This window comes from Nestor notabilis, unplaced genomic scaffold, assembly GCF_000696875.1.
Source record: "Nestor notabilis isolate BGI_N333 unplaced genomic scaffold, ASM69687v1 scaffold16246, whole genome shotgun sequence".
NCBI lineage: Eukaryota > Metazoa > Chordata > Aves > Psittaciformes > Psittacidae > Nestor > Nestor notabilis.
The window spans coordinates 15,382-34,406 of record NW_009934376.1 but is presented as its reverse complement, the minus strand read 5'-3'; the positions used below and the strand labels follow the sequence as shown (position 1 = coordinate 34,406).

The 19,025-nt window shown below is 39.9% G+C and overlaps 1 protein-coding gene across 1 annotated transcript in view; it reads right to left on the bottom strand.

Moving 5' to 3' along the window:
- Window positions 1-1,747: 1,747 nt before the first annotated feature.
- SASH1 (SAM and SH3 domain containing 1) overlaps window positions 1,748-19,025 on the bottom strand; it is a 32,099-nt gene continuing 14,821 nt past the window's right edge. Inside the window, 8 exon segments of the mRNA XM_010017318.1 lie at window positions 1,748-2,008; window positions 2,785-2,916; window positions 3,486-4,618; window positions 10,826-10,939; window positions 13,606-13,756; window positions 14,579-14,788; window positions 15,909-16,078; window positions 17,031-17,166. Coding sequence (XP_010015620.1) covers window positions 1,748-2,008; window positions 2,785-2,916; window positions 3,486-4,618; window positions 10,826-10,939; window positions 13,606-13,756; window positions 14,579-14,788; window positions 15,909-16,078; window positions 17,031-17,166 — 2,307 coding nt within the window.

The following is a 19,025-nucleotide window of genomic DNA, read 5'->3' as shown; positions in this document are numbered from 1 at the left end:
TTATCAGGAGAAGTGTCATTAGCTCAGTATGAGGCTGGGATAACTGAAGCACCAAATCATGAAGTTCCTTGTCTGGTTTTATACACTAAGTTGATGTCAGAACTGATACTGGAAGCAGCCACAAATCCTGGCCTGTGCCCAGATTTCTATACTTTCTCCCTTTACTGGCCAGAGTAAGCTTGGTCTGTCCTTTCATGGAGCCTTTGCGCTACAAGAAGCTGAAGGACACACCATATATAGACCACAAAGAAAAAGCTAGTTATGTGCTATTCATGCTAATCTGTATTTGGTATAGAAGATGTGTACCCATATAGAAAAATAAAATCTGTCATTAGCCACATATGTGAATGGAACGTTTTACATGGATTTAGGCAGAAAAGTATCACTACAACATGGAAAAATGGCTCACCACATATGCCAGAACAATACTCTCTTCCAGTGAGAGTTAACATGAACACAGTCATGAGGGATATCACCTGCTGTAAAATCACAGTGCATTTAATAAGACTATATATGGGGGTTTTCATCCATGCAATGGAATTATCGGATCTGAGGATTTCTATGGGACACAATTTGCTTTTCTGTTGCTTTTTATCTCCCACAAGTGGATTTTCATTTGCAGAAACCCACTGTTTGGAATCGATATGGTCAGGATACCAAGTCAAAGCTGCAGCATAATGATTGACAATATAACACAGTACACAGAATATGATTAAAATGAAAAGCAGTTATATACATACAAGGCAGTTTATCTTTGAACAGTTTAGTAAGAACAGTAAATGCAGACTGTAGTGAACAAGAAGTTAGCCTGATAACCGAAACCTAGCATAACCCTGCATTTGTAAAAGCATCTCTACAACATAGAAGGTGTTATGATGAGGCATTTTATAGAAGCTACGTTAGCTGGAAATCAACCTAAGTGCAGCTTAAGAGTGACAGGTTGAAACAAGGCTTGGGAAACATGAACACAGGTAAGTGAACACTAGGTAACTGCTTGAAAGCTTATTTTAAGGCAAATAAAAAGCTGATTGCTAGAAAGCAGTTATAAAAATGACCTCAGCTCTGTACAAATAAAAAGAAGCTTTCTGACTCTCCGCAGGTTAGTTGCAGCAGAGTGACAGAGATGGACCATACTGAAAACTAATTCCAGTCCATTAACTTTGGCCTAGCTAAAGGCTTTGTGGCGTATTGGGCCCTATACCAAGCAACAGCAAAGATGACCGGGGGACTTCGTGTTTAGCTCTATACTGCTAAAATAAACAAAAGGCATTTGCCAAACAGCTTCTACTGGAATTTGCACCTCGGCTTGTACCTGGTCTTTAGGACTGACCCAAGGTACCTGGAACCTGGATGTATAGAAGATCTCCAACCTAAGCAGCTCTCCATGGAAACAGGGACTGTTACCAGTATTACTTTCACAAACTTGTGGAAATTGTGTTAGGGTCCCTTAATTCTGTGAAGCTGTCTGATTTTCAGGTCAGCCCTGTGCACTTTATGAAATAAGAATACTTTACAGGGGAGTGAGGGGGGAGGGAAGTACCACGTCTATATTACCTGGTGGTTGCTTCTCTTCTCCTTCAGTTGCCAGAAACAGCAATAGAAACATTTCATATCCTTCGAAGAAGATATCTGCCTGTCCTTGGGAGCCACTTCCTCAATCCCTTTAGCTATGTGAAGTAATTAGAGCAATACTGGTGCAGGAAAAAGCAGTGGATTCTCGACTAGGCAATGCCACACTATGGAGCATTTAAATTGCCTCTGGATCAAGAGGTTTGAAGAGTCTTGCTGCTGCCAGAAGCTTGCTTATATGCCTTTCCTCTGTGATGCCAGCTTCCTGAAGGCAAGTTTGTGACAGAGAAGGCACTTTGCTCAGTGTGTTGAATCCTGCTTCTGTGAGCAGGCTGGAATACATAGGGAGACCAATGGAGATCAGCCAGTCAGATACAGAGGTGATAAGTCCTGGGGATACAGGTTTTCGGCAAATTTCAGTGAGCCCTCCACTTGGAATCTGGGTAGTAAAGAAAATAAAGAAAAGAACCCTTAATGTTAAACATAATTGTGTGCTTTACAGCAAGTCTTTTGCTTTTTTTTCCAAACTGATAGAATTGCCTAGCAGACTTTTCAACTTCTCTCATGTTATATTTGTCAGTATGAGACTGGTGCAGGTAGAAAGGCTAGAATCACTTGGCACAGAAGCAACAGCAATGATTTTGGCAATGCAGCTGCTTGAGCAACTGTCATGTGCCATTCCAAATTAGTTTGAGATCAGTGAAAAATAGCTAGTGACAAGACTTTCCAGGGTGATCCATTTAACTTCTCAGTAAGGCAAGAGAATACCAATTTTGCCTATTGCCACCTCAGACAGACCAAGTTCTCTTACAAAAAGCTGCAAAAGCTTTTGACGGTTTCCCCCTCCTGCTTTTGCTAAGGGGTGGACAATAACATAGTTTAAGAAATTAAAAAGGAGTGTAAAAGCTCTCAGAATTCAATACAGAAGCATTTAATACATACCACCCTTAATGAGCAAATCTCTATTAACCACTGCTTGCAGTTTACTTAGACTACTAAGACTATTTTTCAGTCAGGAGAGAGGACTATTCACTCTCCTTTCAGCTATTAACTGTTGGTCCTTTGGGACAGGGGGAGGTACCTCCTGACCCTCTAGTATTCCTACCTACACTGTAGTACCTGCTGGGTGAACACAGGGAGCACTTTTGTCACAGTAGTCAGGCCTTTTTAAAAGTCTGCTTATAAATAAGAAATTGCATTTATTGAAATACTCACTGCCATGCGATGCTGCTTTCTCAGCTGCTTTACCCGGATTTGGTCCATGTTTGTGGCAACATCCTTTTCAGGCTGATCTAAGTCTTCAGAGTACCTCTGTACCAAAGCCTCAGGAATGCCACAGCGACCATGCTGAATGTTCCCAGCCAGATACAAAGGAGAGAGGACAGACAAAAGAAGTGTATTAATTCAGACCAATCAATGCAAACATAAAGGGAAGTGCACGATGAGAGAAAGAAGGAGCTTTCCTCAAGATTCCATGAAAACTGAAAAAGCAATCTCTAAAGGAAGGACTGGGCCTTAGGACTCCTTCCTAAAATGATGTAGTAATTACTATGCTATGAATTCAGATTTTCTTGGAAGCATAAAATCTAATCATGTCTTCCTTTTTCAGCCCTATTTCCCCACCCTAGCCAAGAAAGAGACATTCCCATGCACAGTGCCACCAAGGTACTGGTGGCCTGAAAAGACAAAGGTTCAGAATCAGTTTGGGATTTCCCAGTATCCCCGTAACACAAGAGTTACTTCAGGCATAAGGCTTGATAGTAAAGATGAACATAGTTATGGAATGTCTAATGTCCCAATGATTTATGGTTTATATCGGCTGGTTAGTTGCAAGAATACAACAGATACAATAAATGAAAGACTAACCCCTGGAATGCTCGTAGAAGAAAAATGTTGAAGCTATGTCCTCCACTCACCTTGTCAGAGTACGGTTCTTCGGTAAGATCAATGTCTTCAGACTGCAACTTGTTTTCTATTACCATTTCCAGATCCATGCTCCTGCTACAAGAGATTTTCCTCGCTGAAGCAGGACCTAGTTTTATCACATGCTGCTGAACACTAGCAGTCTCTGGGAGCTCCGACAGCCAGGGTGGAAGTGGACTAGGAGGGGTACTGGGCTCCTGTTCAGAAGATGTCCTATGGGCAGGTACTCCGTGACAATCAATGGGAGTGGATGAGCTGGTTTTTTTTACTGGCAAACATGGTGCTTCTAGACTTGAGTGGTTCCCACCTGGGGTCGTGGGAGGATGATATAATCCATTAGAAAGGCGTTCTCGGCATTTTTTGGCAGGGACGGGTGGCGGCTGAGAAGGATTTTTTGGTTGCATTCTTGCCTCATTTGTGCCTTTTTGCCCAGCTTCTAGACCTCCCTTGAGGACTGGAGCATAATCAGCCCGTGCAAGGTCATGCAAGCCTTTACTCTGTATTTCCAGAGGCGTCCTTGTTGCAAGATGTGTCACTAAGGCAGGCTGAGCTTCACAGTTTTTCAGGGGGAATGGAGCAGGCTTTCCACCTGCAGTCTCCATTACAGAGCAGTCTAACTCCTTAGCTCTTCCCTTCTGAGAACTAGCAGCGCCTTTACCCTGCTTAGCCATCAAGTCATCTATGACACAGTTGCCTCCATGAGACTGAGGTGGCAGGGCAGAGCCAGTTGCCTTTTTTGCTATATCCAGTGAATCCTGAGGAAAAGAACCTACTTCCTTGTTAGTGTCCTGTAGGTTAGTATTGGATTCTCCCTGGAGATCATCCAGCGAGTGGGATCTTGGCCATGTATCTACACCCTGGGGGCCATCCAGAGTTTCATAGCTCCGACAGACGGCAACTGGTAAACTCCGACGGTTCTTCTTCAGACCTGTAACAGCTGGAGGCTGGACAGAGCTCTTCAAAGCACGGTGGCTCAACCGGCTTTCTTTGTCCCCTTGCTGCAGAGTTTCTATTGACTTGGTCAGTGGAAGAGTAGGATAATTTGATAGCTGGTTTCTGCTGAAGTCCTTAAAGCTGTGCTCACTTGTTGATTTTGAGGGCAGAAGACAGGTCCTGCGAGTTTTACCTACAAGCAAGTAAATCACAATCCACCATTAAAAGCACGAATAATCTGCAGTGCAAATAACGGATCACTTCTAAATGCCCTTGAAACAAAATATTTTACTTGCTTTTTCATAACTCTGAATAACATAACAAGAACTCAGTGCCATTTTAAGCATATAAATTTGTGAGCTTCAGCTCTAATGAAGAACTGGTAAATGTGACCGCTTAAAGAAAATTCATTTAAAATACTTAATATCCTTCCTACTCCCCAATTTGCAGGGATTTCAGGTTTAGCTCAACCTTTTCCAGTGTACAAATATCCTACAGTTAGAACTGATACCTTACACGCATTATATGAACTTTTTTGACCCCACAGATAAATAACTCAAAAGACCTACCTCTTTTTTCTACATTTCTAATTTGTTCAGGATATGGGTAATTATGTTCACCTTCTAATGAAGTTTACTAGATTGCTCAGGAAAGTCTTTTTTAAAAAGAAAAGATCCAGTTTACTCATTTTAATTACCAAGTGTGCCAAACGTGCAGCAAACTATTTGCAACGGCAAACCAGAGAACAGAGAAGTGTTGGAAGACTGGTTTTGCACCAGTGCCTTTGTGAAGTTACTTTCAGGGACAGCAGAGTTTTATTGAAAAAGGGCTTATACTAAGAGATGGAGAAGTGTTTCAAAAGGGAGTTTCAGGTGTGACTGATCTTAGTGTTATATCACAGTGTTTTATTGAAGTGGAAGGTCTTAAGAGATGTGGTGTTTTATTATAATCACTTAAGATGAGATGACATGAATCAATATGAACAACACGTTCTTTGTAAGCTTTATTTTGTATTTTTACGAGATAAGCACCACTGATTTTGAACAGTGAATTCCATCAAATCTGCTTGACAGAAAAATTCTGATCAAAGGGACTGAACTCATTAGAGTATTCAGTAGTATGAAATACAAGGTCATTTTTCAAATACTGCATAGATCATTTTTTTAATTTTCCTTTCAACAAGACTGAAGTAAATTTGTCTCAAAGCAGATGAGCTCTCAGAATGACAGCACATCCTGAACAGTTACTGTTTCAGGGTGACAGGGGCACTTTCCCCCATGTACAGTAAGCTTTCTAAAATCAGGGTAAAGCTTTAAATTTCTTTTTGCAATGGGGAAAAAAACCCCCACTAAACCCCCAATCCAACCGATTTGATTAAATGGTATCAAAAGTCTGTAACAACAGACAATCAAGAGCTGCCAATTAAAGGACCAGTTACTTTTGGAGATCTGAGAAATTTTTCTAACTTTATTGGAACTAGATTTATCTGGTGCACTTTCAAGCAATAGATGCTTTCTTCTCATACAGCTCACCTTCAAAGCTTTATCCTGAAAGAAGCTCAATGCTTGGTTTTTTAATAATATTCACTGCTCACTTTGAATATGAATGAAAGAATCTAACACCAAAAAGAAACAGCTTGCTTTCTCACTTTCTCTTCCCTCTCTATCTGCTCAAGGAGTTTAAAAACCAAAGTATCCAGAAAACTAGCAAAGAAAATGGAGGTTACATTTAAACAGAAATAAGGAAAACATTCCTCTCAAAAAATATTGGTTGTATTTACTGGTATGCCAGAGAGGTTATTCCATCTAAAATCAAAGTAAGCCTACAAGGATGACTGCCAGCACACAGGAACTCCTTTCTCAGAAGCTGTATGGCTCACAGTTCAACTCAAGCTAAATATTACCATTACCCCAAAACGCTAATAAAGACACATCACGCATTAAGTTGGCTCCCTTGCTACTACCTTGAGTTTGGGTAGCTCAGACAAGCAGCATAAAGACTTCTCTGTCTGCACCTTCCCATGGTGCTAGGCCACTGCTTTCTGAAAATAACTTACAACCACATTAAAAAGACATGTGTAAGAAATGTTACATTCATTTTTTAGTGCCTTTAGGCACTAATGTCAATATGTAGTAAGTATGGAGAGTTCTCTTTTCATTATTCATATTTGCTAGTATATGTCTGACGTGCAGTAATTCACCATATTGCCTGGGCCTTGCTGTCACAGCTCACACAAAATTCACGTACCTTCTTTTCAATCTGAAATAATACATAGGAGCTATACTGGTTTTAGAAAAGCACACTCAGGAACCTCAGCGCTGAAAGAAAAGTTGTGAGAAATGCTACTGCTGTGCAATGTAAGCTCTTACTGAAGCCGCAAGGCTAGCTAGTAAACAACATTTCATTCCTTTAGAAATAGGATATGATTGTGTAAAGCAAGTAGTCAGGGAATGGAAAAAAGAAACGGAGAATAGGAAAAAAAGAAGGAAAAAAAAAAACAACAAAGAAAAACAGGAAAGAAAAATTTTGGAAAGTAAAGTCAAATTTTCAGTTCATTCCAGCCCTGTTTGGCATAAAAATACAAATGTAGAGAGAATGGGATGAAGTTCAAAACATTTTGCCTATAAAATGTATAACCCAATACGCAATCTTTAAGCTCTCTGCTTCAGAATGGTTTCAAAAAAGTGCTAGGTTCAATGCTACTGTTTTGTACAAAGGACAGGGGTTCAGAACATAATTTCTCTTACACAGATTTAAGTCAAGAGCAGTATCAGGAGTGCAGCTGTTTTCTAGCTATTCCTTCTCTCCTCCTGACTACCAGGTGTATCTTCATTATACTTCTGATGCATTAGAAAAGGAAGGTAGTATTTCCTGAAAACAGACTTTTAAATATGTTTTAAAATTGTTTTCATAAAGTAGAGAGCTATATAAACAATGTCCACAAATTTAGCATTCCCTCCCTATCTCAGGAAAACAAAAAAGAAAAAGCCTGCAAGGATTAATGTGAATAGCTAGTAAAGTTTAAAACATTTTTAAGGTTAGCATTTTTTTAATAGTAATTCATTCTTATGAATCCCTGGTATAGTTAAGCAATCCAATGCCTTTCTTAGTGCTGTCAACCAGAGTAGCATCTCTGAATGACACAAATGTAATGGTGAAAACTAAGATAACAAAGGTGGTCTTTACACAAAACAAATGGAACATTTATATTGTTTCCAGGTTCAGTTCAAGCTACAGGCATACTTCAATGCTTTTGTTTAATGTTATGGTGCAGTTTTTGCTAGGCAAAGCACTGTCCACCTCTCATAGTACTTCTTGTTACTAGAATACGGAGAAGGAACTTTTCAATTCCCTGCCATTATCTGCCTCAGAAGAAAGGAAATTATCTTGGGGAATATTTCCAGAGGTACAAGAACTACAGCAAAAAATTTTCAGTGTTTCTGTTAGAACCTTTTATCTGTATGGAAAATTGTCCTCAGAAATTTAAGTACTCAAAACCAGACACAGAATGTATTCAGTGGCCTGAATTAACTTCATTTGGCATTGCTTTCTATGGCTATATTTTGCATGCATTTCAAACAGCTCTGTTGACACAACAAAGATGATGGCACAGAAGACAACTGTAGCCTCATTACTGATTACAAGTTAGCAGAAATGCACGTTACATTAGGCAATGTGGCCACCTGCTCTGTTGCTTCCTTTTCTCACTAATTAGCACTGAACGCGTAAGTGCTTAGGATGCCTACTTGGCACTATGGAAATCTGGGCTTCAGTATCTGAACAAATCAGAGAACACCCTTATCCCACCTGATAAAGCCATGGTTTGTCTGCTTCTTCAGTTCTGCACATTGCATGCACAATTCTTATCCCCTCACATCCCCTCTCTCTTTAAATAAGATACACAGCACAAGCAAAGGTTCAAAAACACCAGGCATGATCAGGGACATGAATGCCCTATAAGGAATAAGAACTAGAAGGGAGCTGACATGGGAAGGAGTATGACAGAGGTCTATACAATAGTGAACCGGCCTAAACACTTTTAGGATGGAGGTTCTACGGAAGACCAGGGATGTTCATAAAAAGAAAAAGTTTCAGGAAAATGGATGAATGCCAGGAAACAGTAGCGATTTTTTTGAGTCCTTAAATGATTCATTCCCCGAGAGTACTCTGGGAAGCATCAAATATGCTTGCTCTACTCCTTTACAATTCTCTAGCTATCTGCTTTTGGCCAGTCCTCTGAGAACTAGTTTTCCCATATGGCTTCCAAATATGTCTCAGATAGGCAATGCTTGCATGCAAAACAAATCCTATAACTGCACCATTGTCAGAAATCTAAAAGAGAGCTTGTTCTCTCTGCCTTGTTTCAAACTGAGGACTGGACTATATGGACTAATAGGCTGATCATGGGTAGTTGTTTTCTTCTCTTACATTCTTCCTAACACTGAATATGTCACGAACTGTATATTCCTTGGTCTCCTTAAGTTGGAATAAAATCACACTGCTGCTCTAAGTACATCGTGTATACTTATGAGAATTCCCAAATACTTCTGCAGTGGGACCCAGAGCAGTACCTATAAAAGATACATACATGCCACTGCCATTGTACATAGCAAACCACACTCTAGCCAAAAATCTAAGAGCACCTCTGAAATCTTGAACTGATGCCAAAAGGCCCAATATCAGACCAAAACAAGATGCTATACTACACATCAAAATATTATGTATAACCACTCCCCAGGAAATCTGAAGAACTGTTTCTTTTCAGAATGTATTTCCCCTTTATCAAGTGCAGTTTATTATTGCTGCTCTGCTCATTTTGATGTTTATACTAGACAAATTATTATCCTTATTTTAACAGATGAGAATCCAATGTATTTTGAAAACAATATGCATATAAACAACTATAGTCCATGAACTCTGCAAAGAAGGTGGTGTAGCACATTTCAGATTAACCAGCCTTGACAAAATCTCTGAATGAATCCCATACCAAATGTTCTTTTCATAATGGTTTTCAAAACAGGCACTAAATGCATTTGTGAGCAAAAATGATGCAGAAATGTAGCAAACCATACATAAAAAGCAATATAAAAATCATCAGTGGTATCTCACATTCTGCAAAACTCAGATAGAAATATTAGTTTAAATGTAATAGTAAGTATCTAAGCAGACAGGCAATGCCAACTGCTTTCTAAAGATTTTATTATATTGTTAAAATAAGGAAAATGTACAGGCAGCAATTTAACTTCAATGCTACAGCTATCATTATGATGGCACTTAGAAATAAAAAGGGATGAAAATTGTCATATATGCCATATATTTAGCCATGATTATATTCCAGCATGCCTACTGGATGGAGATTCATATTCAAGAAAAAAAAATCTCTGCTTTCAGGAATTTAGTATATTGTTGATTTCAGCATTCAGCCCCAAAGCAAATCGCAATTTTCTTCAATAAATAGTTATTTCTGAGTGGCAGACTGACAGAAAATACACATACTAAGAGAAAGACCTTTAGCTCATATTTTAAATGGGAAGAACGGCCGCTATAAGTTACGAAACCAGGCAGTCCGAGGCCAAGCCATGGCTCAACTGCTTGGAGTGATAATGCCAAGCACAAACCAGTTTCACGTATTTTAGTATTTCATTCCTAATGACAGGATTACACCATCCCTCAAGTAAAGCATGCTCAGTCAGCACAACCACCTGATTTCTTTAGAACAGAGCAACCTCTATTAACGTCTGTCTCGGTAATTTTTCAGTGTATCACCTTTCACTGATGCAAGATAAGGCAATGGGAATTGATACCATAAGCATTTTATTTTCATGGTTTATTTCCTTGCCAGCTCCTCAATTAATTGAACTTGCTAGTGTTCATACACTGAAAAGTCCTAAATCTCTGCAGCTGGCTTCTGATCAGAGAAGGCAACATGCAACCTAAGCAAACAAAGATATGGCCTAAAACAGAGAACATTTTTTGTATGGGTTTTGAAGAAATCCTAATCTCAGTGAGTTCAGTGATTTCTCCATTACCAGCAATCCCTTAGATGTGGGCTGTTGGAGTGTAAGTAGTGCAAGCCTCATGAGGCACAGTTGCATGAGAACATGATAGGAATCGGAGAAGGCAGAGAATGGCAGCAAGAGTGCCTGTTGCCATATGATCACAGAAGAAAGATGATTTCTGAAAAGTGATCTGATTCCTACCAATACAAATAAATTAATCAGAAACAATACCAATGAAAACCAATCGCTCAAGCCAAGAGGGGAAAAAAGCAGTCAGAACAAAGAGGAAAAATCAAGTGTGAAGTAGCCTGTGTCAGCTAGTAATAGGAGCAGAAAGAATATGAAGTTATCTATTGAAAAAAGGCTGCAGGGATTACAAGGCTCATTGCTGTCACCATTACCATTCTCCAGGTTTTCACTGCTTTCGTAGCAGCCAGAATCCCGAGGAGAGCATCCGGTTAGGCCTTGGCCTTCAATGAGAAGTTTCTCCTGAGATCCTGACTGGTCGCTGTTACCTAGAGGATGTGAGAATACAGTGAAAAACAGGCAAACAGAAAACCTGGCCGAACTTTTCAATCTTCCATTTCCAACACCATTATCTTGTGTGTCCAAAGAAGGGCAATGAAGCTGGTGATGGGTCTAGAGCACAAGTCTTAGGAGGTGGGAACTGGGGTTGTTCAGCTGGAGAAAAGGAGGCTCAGGGGAGCCTTATTGGTCTCTACAACTACCTGAAAGGAGGTTGTAGTGAGGTGTGTTTCAGCCTCTTCTCCCAAGTACCAAGCAACAGGACATGAGGAAATGGCCTCAGGTTGTGCTGGGGGGGCATGCGGGGGTGCTTATATTGGACATTAGGAAAAACTTCACCAAAAGGACTGTCAAGCACTGGAACAGGCTGTCCAGGGAAGTGGTTGAGTCACCATCCCTGGAGATACTTAAAAGGTGTAGATGGGGTGCTTAGGGACATGGTTTTGTGGTAGACATGGCTGTGCTAGGTTAACAGTTGGACTTGGTCTTAAAGGTCTTTTCCAACTTAAAAGATCCTATGATTTTATAATCTTCCCTGTTGTATTAATTGTAGCAGATCACTGTTTTAGAAAAAAGGGAGCATTAGGAACAGCCATTGCAAACGTTGGAAACATTCAACCTATCTGGTAAAGAATTAAGCAACAGCCTCAGCGCAAGTGTGAGGGAGCAGTGTGACGCACACTGAAAGCAGAATGGACTGCACGTGCACCTCAGCTGCCTTGGGGCCAACTCCTGCAACTTACAACTGTGGAAATTTATTTCAAATGATGAAGCAAAAGTTCTAAAACTTAAAAAAAACCCCAAACCAAACCCCAACCCAACACAAAAGAAAAGAGAGAAAAAAAAAAAAAAATGCACTGAAAAAACCCAAATCAAGTAAAAAAGAATAAAATCCTAACCCTGACCTACTTTCCAGAAGGGACCAAGAGGAAGAATCAGAGGTGGGCCTGGCAAAGTTAGATGTTGTCCCCTAATGAAGCGGGAAGGGACAAGGGAGAGACTAGTGGTAACAATTCCTTCCTTCCTTGGTCTGTGCAAAGAGCCAGCACTCAAGTGTGGTCCCTCTAGGCTGCGCAGGCTGGATTCCAGGAATTTACTCAGAATGTTTAGTCAGAAATCGTATCGTGTAAATCTTCATGATGCAAGGATACAGTTTATGCTGTGTTTTTCTTTCCTGCAATAAAATGTCAGAAATGGCTACTCCAATTCCTATTCTCAGCACATGAAAGGTAATTATGGGGTGGAACTCAATGTTGTTGCCGTTCCCAGATTCCAGCTGTCTGGCCCTCACTTCTCTTTCTGCTCATCACCCTGACTTGCAGCTGGAATTTATACTTTCCAACCACCACATCACATAGTTCTTCAAGTTTTCAAACCAAAATTGAAGTGCCCTAAAAAAATTATTATTCCATGGAAGTGAGCATTCTAAATATTTCTGCAAGTAATGAAGAGAAGTCATATTAGGTGATGAAATGCTACTCTGATATAAGTGAGAAGAATCTAAGTCTGGAGCTGTGTTTTTTTTCGGGCGTAGAGGAGGGCAGAGAAAGTGTGGATGCCTCTTTGAGAAATGAAATGAACAAAAAAGCTGTGTGTCAGTGAAAGCTCAGGTCACACAGCATTGTCTAGAGATACTAACCACACATTTCTCTATAATAAAATTAAGCACTGTCCACTTAATAAACAGCTGTTTAAATTGCTGCTATGGTGATTTAAGCTAAAACACAAGATTTTGCATAGAAACAGCTGAGAAAGCACTCACACAATCCATTCCACTGATTCTGGCTGGTGGGATACTACAGTTCTGCTGACACTTAGGTACAAAGGGGCAACTCAGTACTGTCTTAGGCTGCTGCAACTAGTTGTTGTGTGCATCTAAATTCCTCAAGCTACACTTGTTTTTCAAATGAATCTACTCTGCCATGACTCCAACAGGACTTCTGTGTGGATGGTACAGCCCCACTTTCTCCCACGCAGCAAAGATGCCATCAAATTTGACTGTCATGGATTGCTCTGCTTTCCCCCATCTTTGCAACCACTTGCTGGAGACCACCTGTACAATGGGCAGAATCGTACTCCTGCACTTCAGGTAGTTGGGTCACTGTCTCCCACTGTTTGCACTTGACTTGTGTTTTGTCCCTTTACAAATTGCTGTGTTGTTATGTGTACAACCTGAAGCTAACTGTAGTTAACCTGCAGTTCACAGTCCAAGAACCATATGTGTGCACAGGTAAAATAAGAGAAAGTTTAATTCACATTACCCTTGACCATGGCTCTCTGAGCTTAGATCTCTTTCTTACTCTTGATTATCTCAAAAAGAAGTTTCTTCTTCCCTATTCTCCATGCCTCACCTTCTTATTTTGAGTAGGTTATCTCAGGATTTATTCCTGAATATCAGTATTCTAAAGCATATGTGTTGTTCATTTGACATCACATGAATAAGTTGGGTAGCAGGACTTACATGAACAAAAGCATTCTGGCAGAACAAATACAAGCCTTAAGTCACTCCTCAAAAATCTACATACTGTTACACAGGATTACCCTGGAAATAACTAGATTAGGAAAAAAAGATAAAATTCCTGGAACCAGCTTTCTGCTTTAAAAGGTTTACAAGGATCTTGGCAGAACTACTGAAAACTTCAAAAATCCCACGTACTATCATACTCCTGTAGCAGCTCCACTGCTGTGAGGAGAACAGCTCTGTGCTCAGGATCTCGGATGTTCAGTTCATCCAAATCTTCTTCTTCTAAAAGCTTAAAGGTATCTAGATCTTCATAACCATTGAACAGGAAAGTGGGCATGTGCTCCTGCATAACAGGAAAAGAAACAAAAAGGAAAACTGTAAGACAACATATTTATTCAACAAAGACACTAGAAGAGATTTTCATAACCAACAGAAAAAGCAGTAAGTTTAGCAAATGCAAACCAGTGTATAACATTAATTATAGGATTATAGCTTGTATAAACACTGCTCAGAGTTCAGGGAGGTAGCTGTGCCAGAACCAGAATGCTGCACATATTTTTGTATTTGGAATCATAGAATCATAGAATCACAGAATCATAGAATAGTTAGGGTTGGAAAGGACCTTAAGATCACCTAGTTCCAACCCCCCTGCCATGAGCAGGGACACCACACACTAAACTGATACAGAAAATACAGAATACAGAATGCACTGTATTGAATGGCCTGAGTAGCAGGCTATCCAGACGCACAATATGGCACAGCTCTGTATGAAGGGAGAAGTACAAAGGATGAGTGACAGCCATTCTTGTTTATCCCTAGCTCTTCTGAACAGAAATATGCAAAAAAACCTTCCTCTTTAAAAAGATGGTTACTATTTTCATTTTACACTTTTTGCTTGCCTTTGAAGTGTGGTAACTAGTAGCCATACTATGCAAGGATTTACAGTCTCCAAGCGCACACAGCCTGCAGCCCTTCATCAAGCCTGACATGCAGTTCTGCCTGGCTTCAGTAATTTTCACTCTGCAACTAAGACCCAGTTCTGCTAAGTGGTGTCGTGATCCTTCAGGTTATGAAGCTGGTGTGCAGCTTTCAAAACAGTAACTCCAAAGGTGCAGCCCCTTCCTACAAGTAAAACTGAAGGCTAAAACAGAAAGAGAATTCGGACCTTTAAGTTGATGCGATCCAAGAGATCCTCAACTGACTTGGGCTGGGGCGGTCTGCTTTTCCGGCGTCTCCTGGTGGGCCGCTTCGGCTTCTCTTCCTCTTCATTTAACACGTCCACATAGATAAATTTGAAAGTGCCAACTTTGTTGTTCAACAGGCCCATCCAGGTGCCCATAGGGGGTTTGCTGATTATATCAATGATGTCACCTTTCTGCAGACCAAAGAAGCAAGAAAGCCATTTAGGCATAATCTCTGATGGATATTCAAGCAAAAAACTCACTTTGTCTTATAATTTCATGTACACAGAATGGACAACACTCTTTAGTTTTCAAAGGCTAACCACAGCTCTTGCAAAAATATCTGATTATACTTGTTTTACAAATGGGAGAAAAAGGAATGTGCACGCCTAAGACCACAGACCAAGTCAACAAAAAAGCCTGGAATGGACCCCCACTGTCCTGATTCACAAACCTGCTTATACCCCAGTCATGCATCACTGCTGTTTTGCAAAAATGTCTTTAAGATGTGCAATATCTGAAATGGTGTAAACAACATGCTCAGTGTACACAGACACAACCTTACATCAGATCTCCTGAGGAAAGGAGGTGTATGCAGAAGTAACTGTGCAACACTGCTGCTTTTCCTGAAGTGCTCCTGACCAAACTAAGAAATGGACACACAATTGTTTTTGTATGCTTATAAAGAGATTACCGTATGTACATTTAATAGGAATTACCTGCCCTCAGAATTTTAAATAATGAATGTAAGGATTCAGATAGTTTGAATTGAATACAACACAACTAAAAATAAAAGCTGATAACCAGAAAAATTAAAGGGGGGTGTGTGTGTGTGTGTGACAACTCACAGTCAGCAAAGTAATTCAACATTAACTCAAAACAAGTTATATTAACTGATATGCCTTTAAGAGACACTATGCACAGATGCATCCACATTTCTTCCAAGGATTTTGAAAATTTTCCAATTGATGGATTAACTCATTGTGGCAGACAAACTATTATCCCAATCTTAAAAAAAAAAAAAAAAAAATCCTTGCAAAATGGAAATGAATTTGTGGCACATTTTTATTTTTCCAGAAACTAAAGACACAAGTGTCTCTCCCTGGATGTGGAGAAATACCGATACTTACTTATATTCTATAACATTTTGCTGTGATTCAAGCAAATCCTAAATGTCTAATAACACAGGCTAAATGGCTTAAAAAAACCCATATGTAAACTCATTAAAAGATGAAGAATTGCATAGTTCTTGCAAAGAGCTCTTATTTTGCCAGAATAAATGCCTGACCCCTTAAAAAGAGATATGGCTGGTACCTTGAGCTTCAAAGAATCTGTATCATAAGGACTTGGAGTAAAATCAGTGTGAACCCTGGCTCTTCCACAAAAAGGTCCTCTGTAAGGAGGCTCTTCATCATCACCATCTTCTGATTTCACGCTCTCCCTGTTGCTGGTTGAGGAATCTGTTGTGCTCACTGTCTGACCACCTGGTGAGAGACATAGTATCAATCTATAACAAAGAATTTCTTTGCGAGGAAGGTTCAGAAAAGGAAACAGAGGTGAGACAGAACATGGGTCTTCTTTTTACAGAACTTGGTAATCAAAGTTAGAAGTTCTTAAATGCTGCTATATAACTAACTCTGCCGTCATGTGAATAATCTACTTGGCACTCCTATTTTCCCAAAGTCAGCTCCTCAGTATGTAACTAAGAAGCTGTTTAACTGGTATCTCATCTATGATACATCAAAGGAGATGTCATTTATCTGAAAAGTTTTGCCCACAGAAAAGCACAAGTGGTATGAGTCAAATAAGCTCTGAATCCTGCATGAAGTTCCAGAATCCCCTCATTTCCAAAAAACCGGTTTTATGGCAACACTCTGTATTGACATTACAAAACAAAGAAAACCAAACAAAAAGGCAGATGATTTTCAGAAAGTACTTTCAGTTATTTAAAAATGGAGCTTTCTTTTCAGTTCCCCCCCCAATATGTTCTTGTTTTCTATTGGTCAGTAACTCACAGTGAAGCAAGTTCATTTCATCTGTGTACCACTTAAGCTCTATTTTGTGTAAAGACAGTCTTAGCCAGAGAGGTTTTACATTCTCAACTAACTAGTTAATGAGAGAACCTCAAGGTCCCTCTGGAGGGAGGGTGGGAAGCCCATCAGGAGGCCCAGGAGAAATCTCATGTTTAGTAAGAACCTGTTTACTAGTGGCCAAGGATTGTAATTCTCAGTCTAATCATTTATATTATAATAGAGAACCCAGCACACCCATCCAGAAAGCAAGAGCTTACAGTTCTTTGTAAACCCTTAATGACTAACTCATCAGCCCTTCTAACTTTTTAACCACTGCTTCAACTTTCTCCAGTTCTGCTTATTGTGGAGATCTGTGCTCCCTGAAGCCACAGAAATGGAGCAACACAATTACAATTGAACTTACTCATTGAGCTCTGACCACTTAAGGAACTCCTCAGGCTCTCTACTGAGCCACCAGCTTTCAGCTTGGGTTTGTCCAGGGAGTCAGTGTCTGGAGGTGGCGACTGCGGAGAACCCGGCATGACCCCAGGGTTGGACTCCTGAAAAGGATTAAACCATTTCAGTTTGGTAAATGAACACAGGCACTGACAGGAGCTGCTTGTTCATCTCCAAGGAAAGAGATTCTGGTTTCCTGCTCTTTACCAGACCTTCTATGCTTATCTACTTATTTAGTGATATTCAGCTGTGGCAGAAACCCACCTTTATCATGCATGATAGCAGACACAGGAGCAAACAGTACAGTCTGAAAAAGCTAGCACTATAAGTAGAAAGAAACATTAAGCACACTCCCAATTCAAACATTTTAAATGACATGTGGTATTTTTGTCAGCAGTACTTGCAAAACAGCTAATGCCAAATTCAGCTTTCTGAATCAGGACTTTATATAAAGATGAATGGCAACAAATCAGACAGTGCAAGTGAGACACACATCAATGTACTTCCTTTTTCTTTTTTTTCCAGTGAATTGTTGATATCTTTGCTCACTTACCTTGAAGAAAAAAAAAAAAAGAATTAACCACAAAATGCAGCCCGTGTATAGGATAAATACTTATCAACATAAATGCCTGACTATAAAAAGGTTTTGCTGCACATGCAATAGGTGAGGCAATTTCTCTTTTCATTCATTCAAGCATTACGGGAAATCAAAAAGAGTCTTTCTGAAACTGAAATTCTGTCAGCCTCTGTGAAGCACAGTTAAAGCAAAGCAGCAGATACTTGTGGCCAAAATAGATTTTGCTTGGGATTTTTTTCTGAATGCAGAAAGAGATACTGGCACATAGTTTGAGTCATGATGCCAGAAAGGTACAAATATTCTAAAACAACTGTGTCAAAAAGTTTGAAAACAAAAGAACTGAAGCTTGCACAAAAGAAGAGGTTTTGTGGGGATGTGTGGTCATAAAACTCTCAGATGGAAGCTATTATTTGCATGCTGCAGAATCATCAGGAAAAAAAGTCATCCCAGAATATGACTTCAGAGGTCAAGTCAATCTCGGAGAGAGCTAGAGAACTGTACTGCTAACTCTGTAAACTGATTTCTCAAGTGTCCTTTTCTCACGCAGACTTTGCAGAAGGGCACTGCAAGGCCAGTCAGACACCAAAGCATCTTTTTATCAATATCAAATCATGTTAGACCTTAAAATGTTTTTATCTGTAAATTTAAATTAAATAACTGTAACTGTAGCACTGAGCCTGGTTATGAGTAAGTATGACAGTCCTACAGGAAAGGGATTGGAATGTTGCAGAGCATTGCATAAAACTGGCCACGTTTCAGCCTGTGTCTGGTATCTGCAGATTCTGCAGCTTGGGGGTTTTATTTTTAATATTATGAGCTGCTCCTTTTACCGGTACTAACGCTTTGCACTAGTACCAGCAAGCAGATCTGTTGGGGGATGATGCCCTTCCCTTCCCATTCCCATTTCTCTACGGCTGGCAGCATCCCCGGCACGAGCCCACTTGGGGGCGATGTCAGCCAGAGAGAGCTCGGCTTTCCCAGCTATTACACGTTTCAAGTGGCAAGATTGGGTTCAAAGAAATGCCGAAGAATTTTTGACACTCCACTAAAGAAAAGGAATGCAAAATATACCAAAATGGAAAAAAGACAGCAATTGTTCCCAGACCACTGAAATTCAAAGCCTAATTTACAACTAATTTACTTCAGGTTTGCCTTTAAGAAAATGCCATAAAAACCTGTAATGAAAGAATAATAGGAAAATCTTCTGTGGGATGTCCCTTTCTGACTACACTGTTCATCTGTTTTAATAGCCTGCTGCAGAGGGAAACTATGATGGACAAAAGATCTGTAATAGCAGAGAGGAACTGTATATGTGCCAGTTATGCTGAGAATTTAAACTAAGGTGTAAATTGGATATTAAATATATTACTGTGACCCTGTGTCACA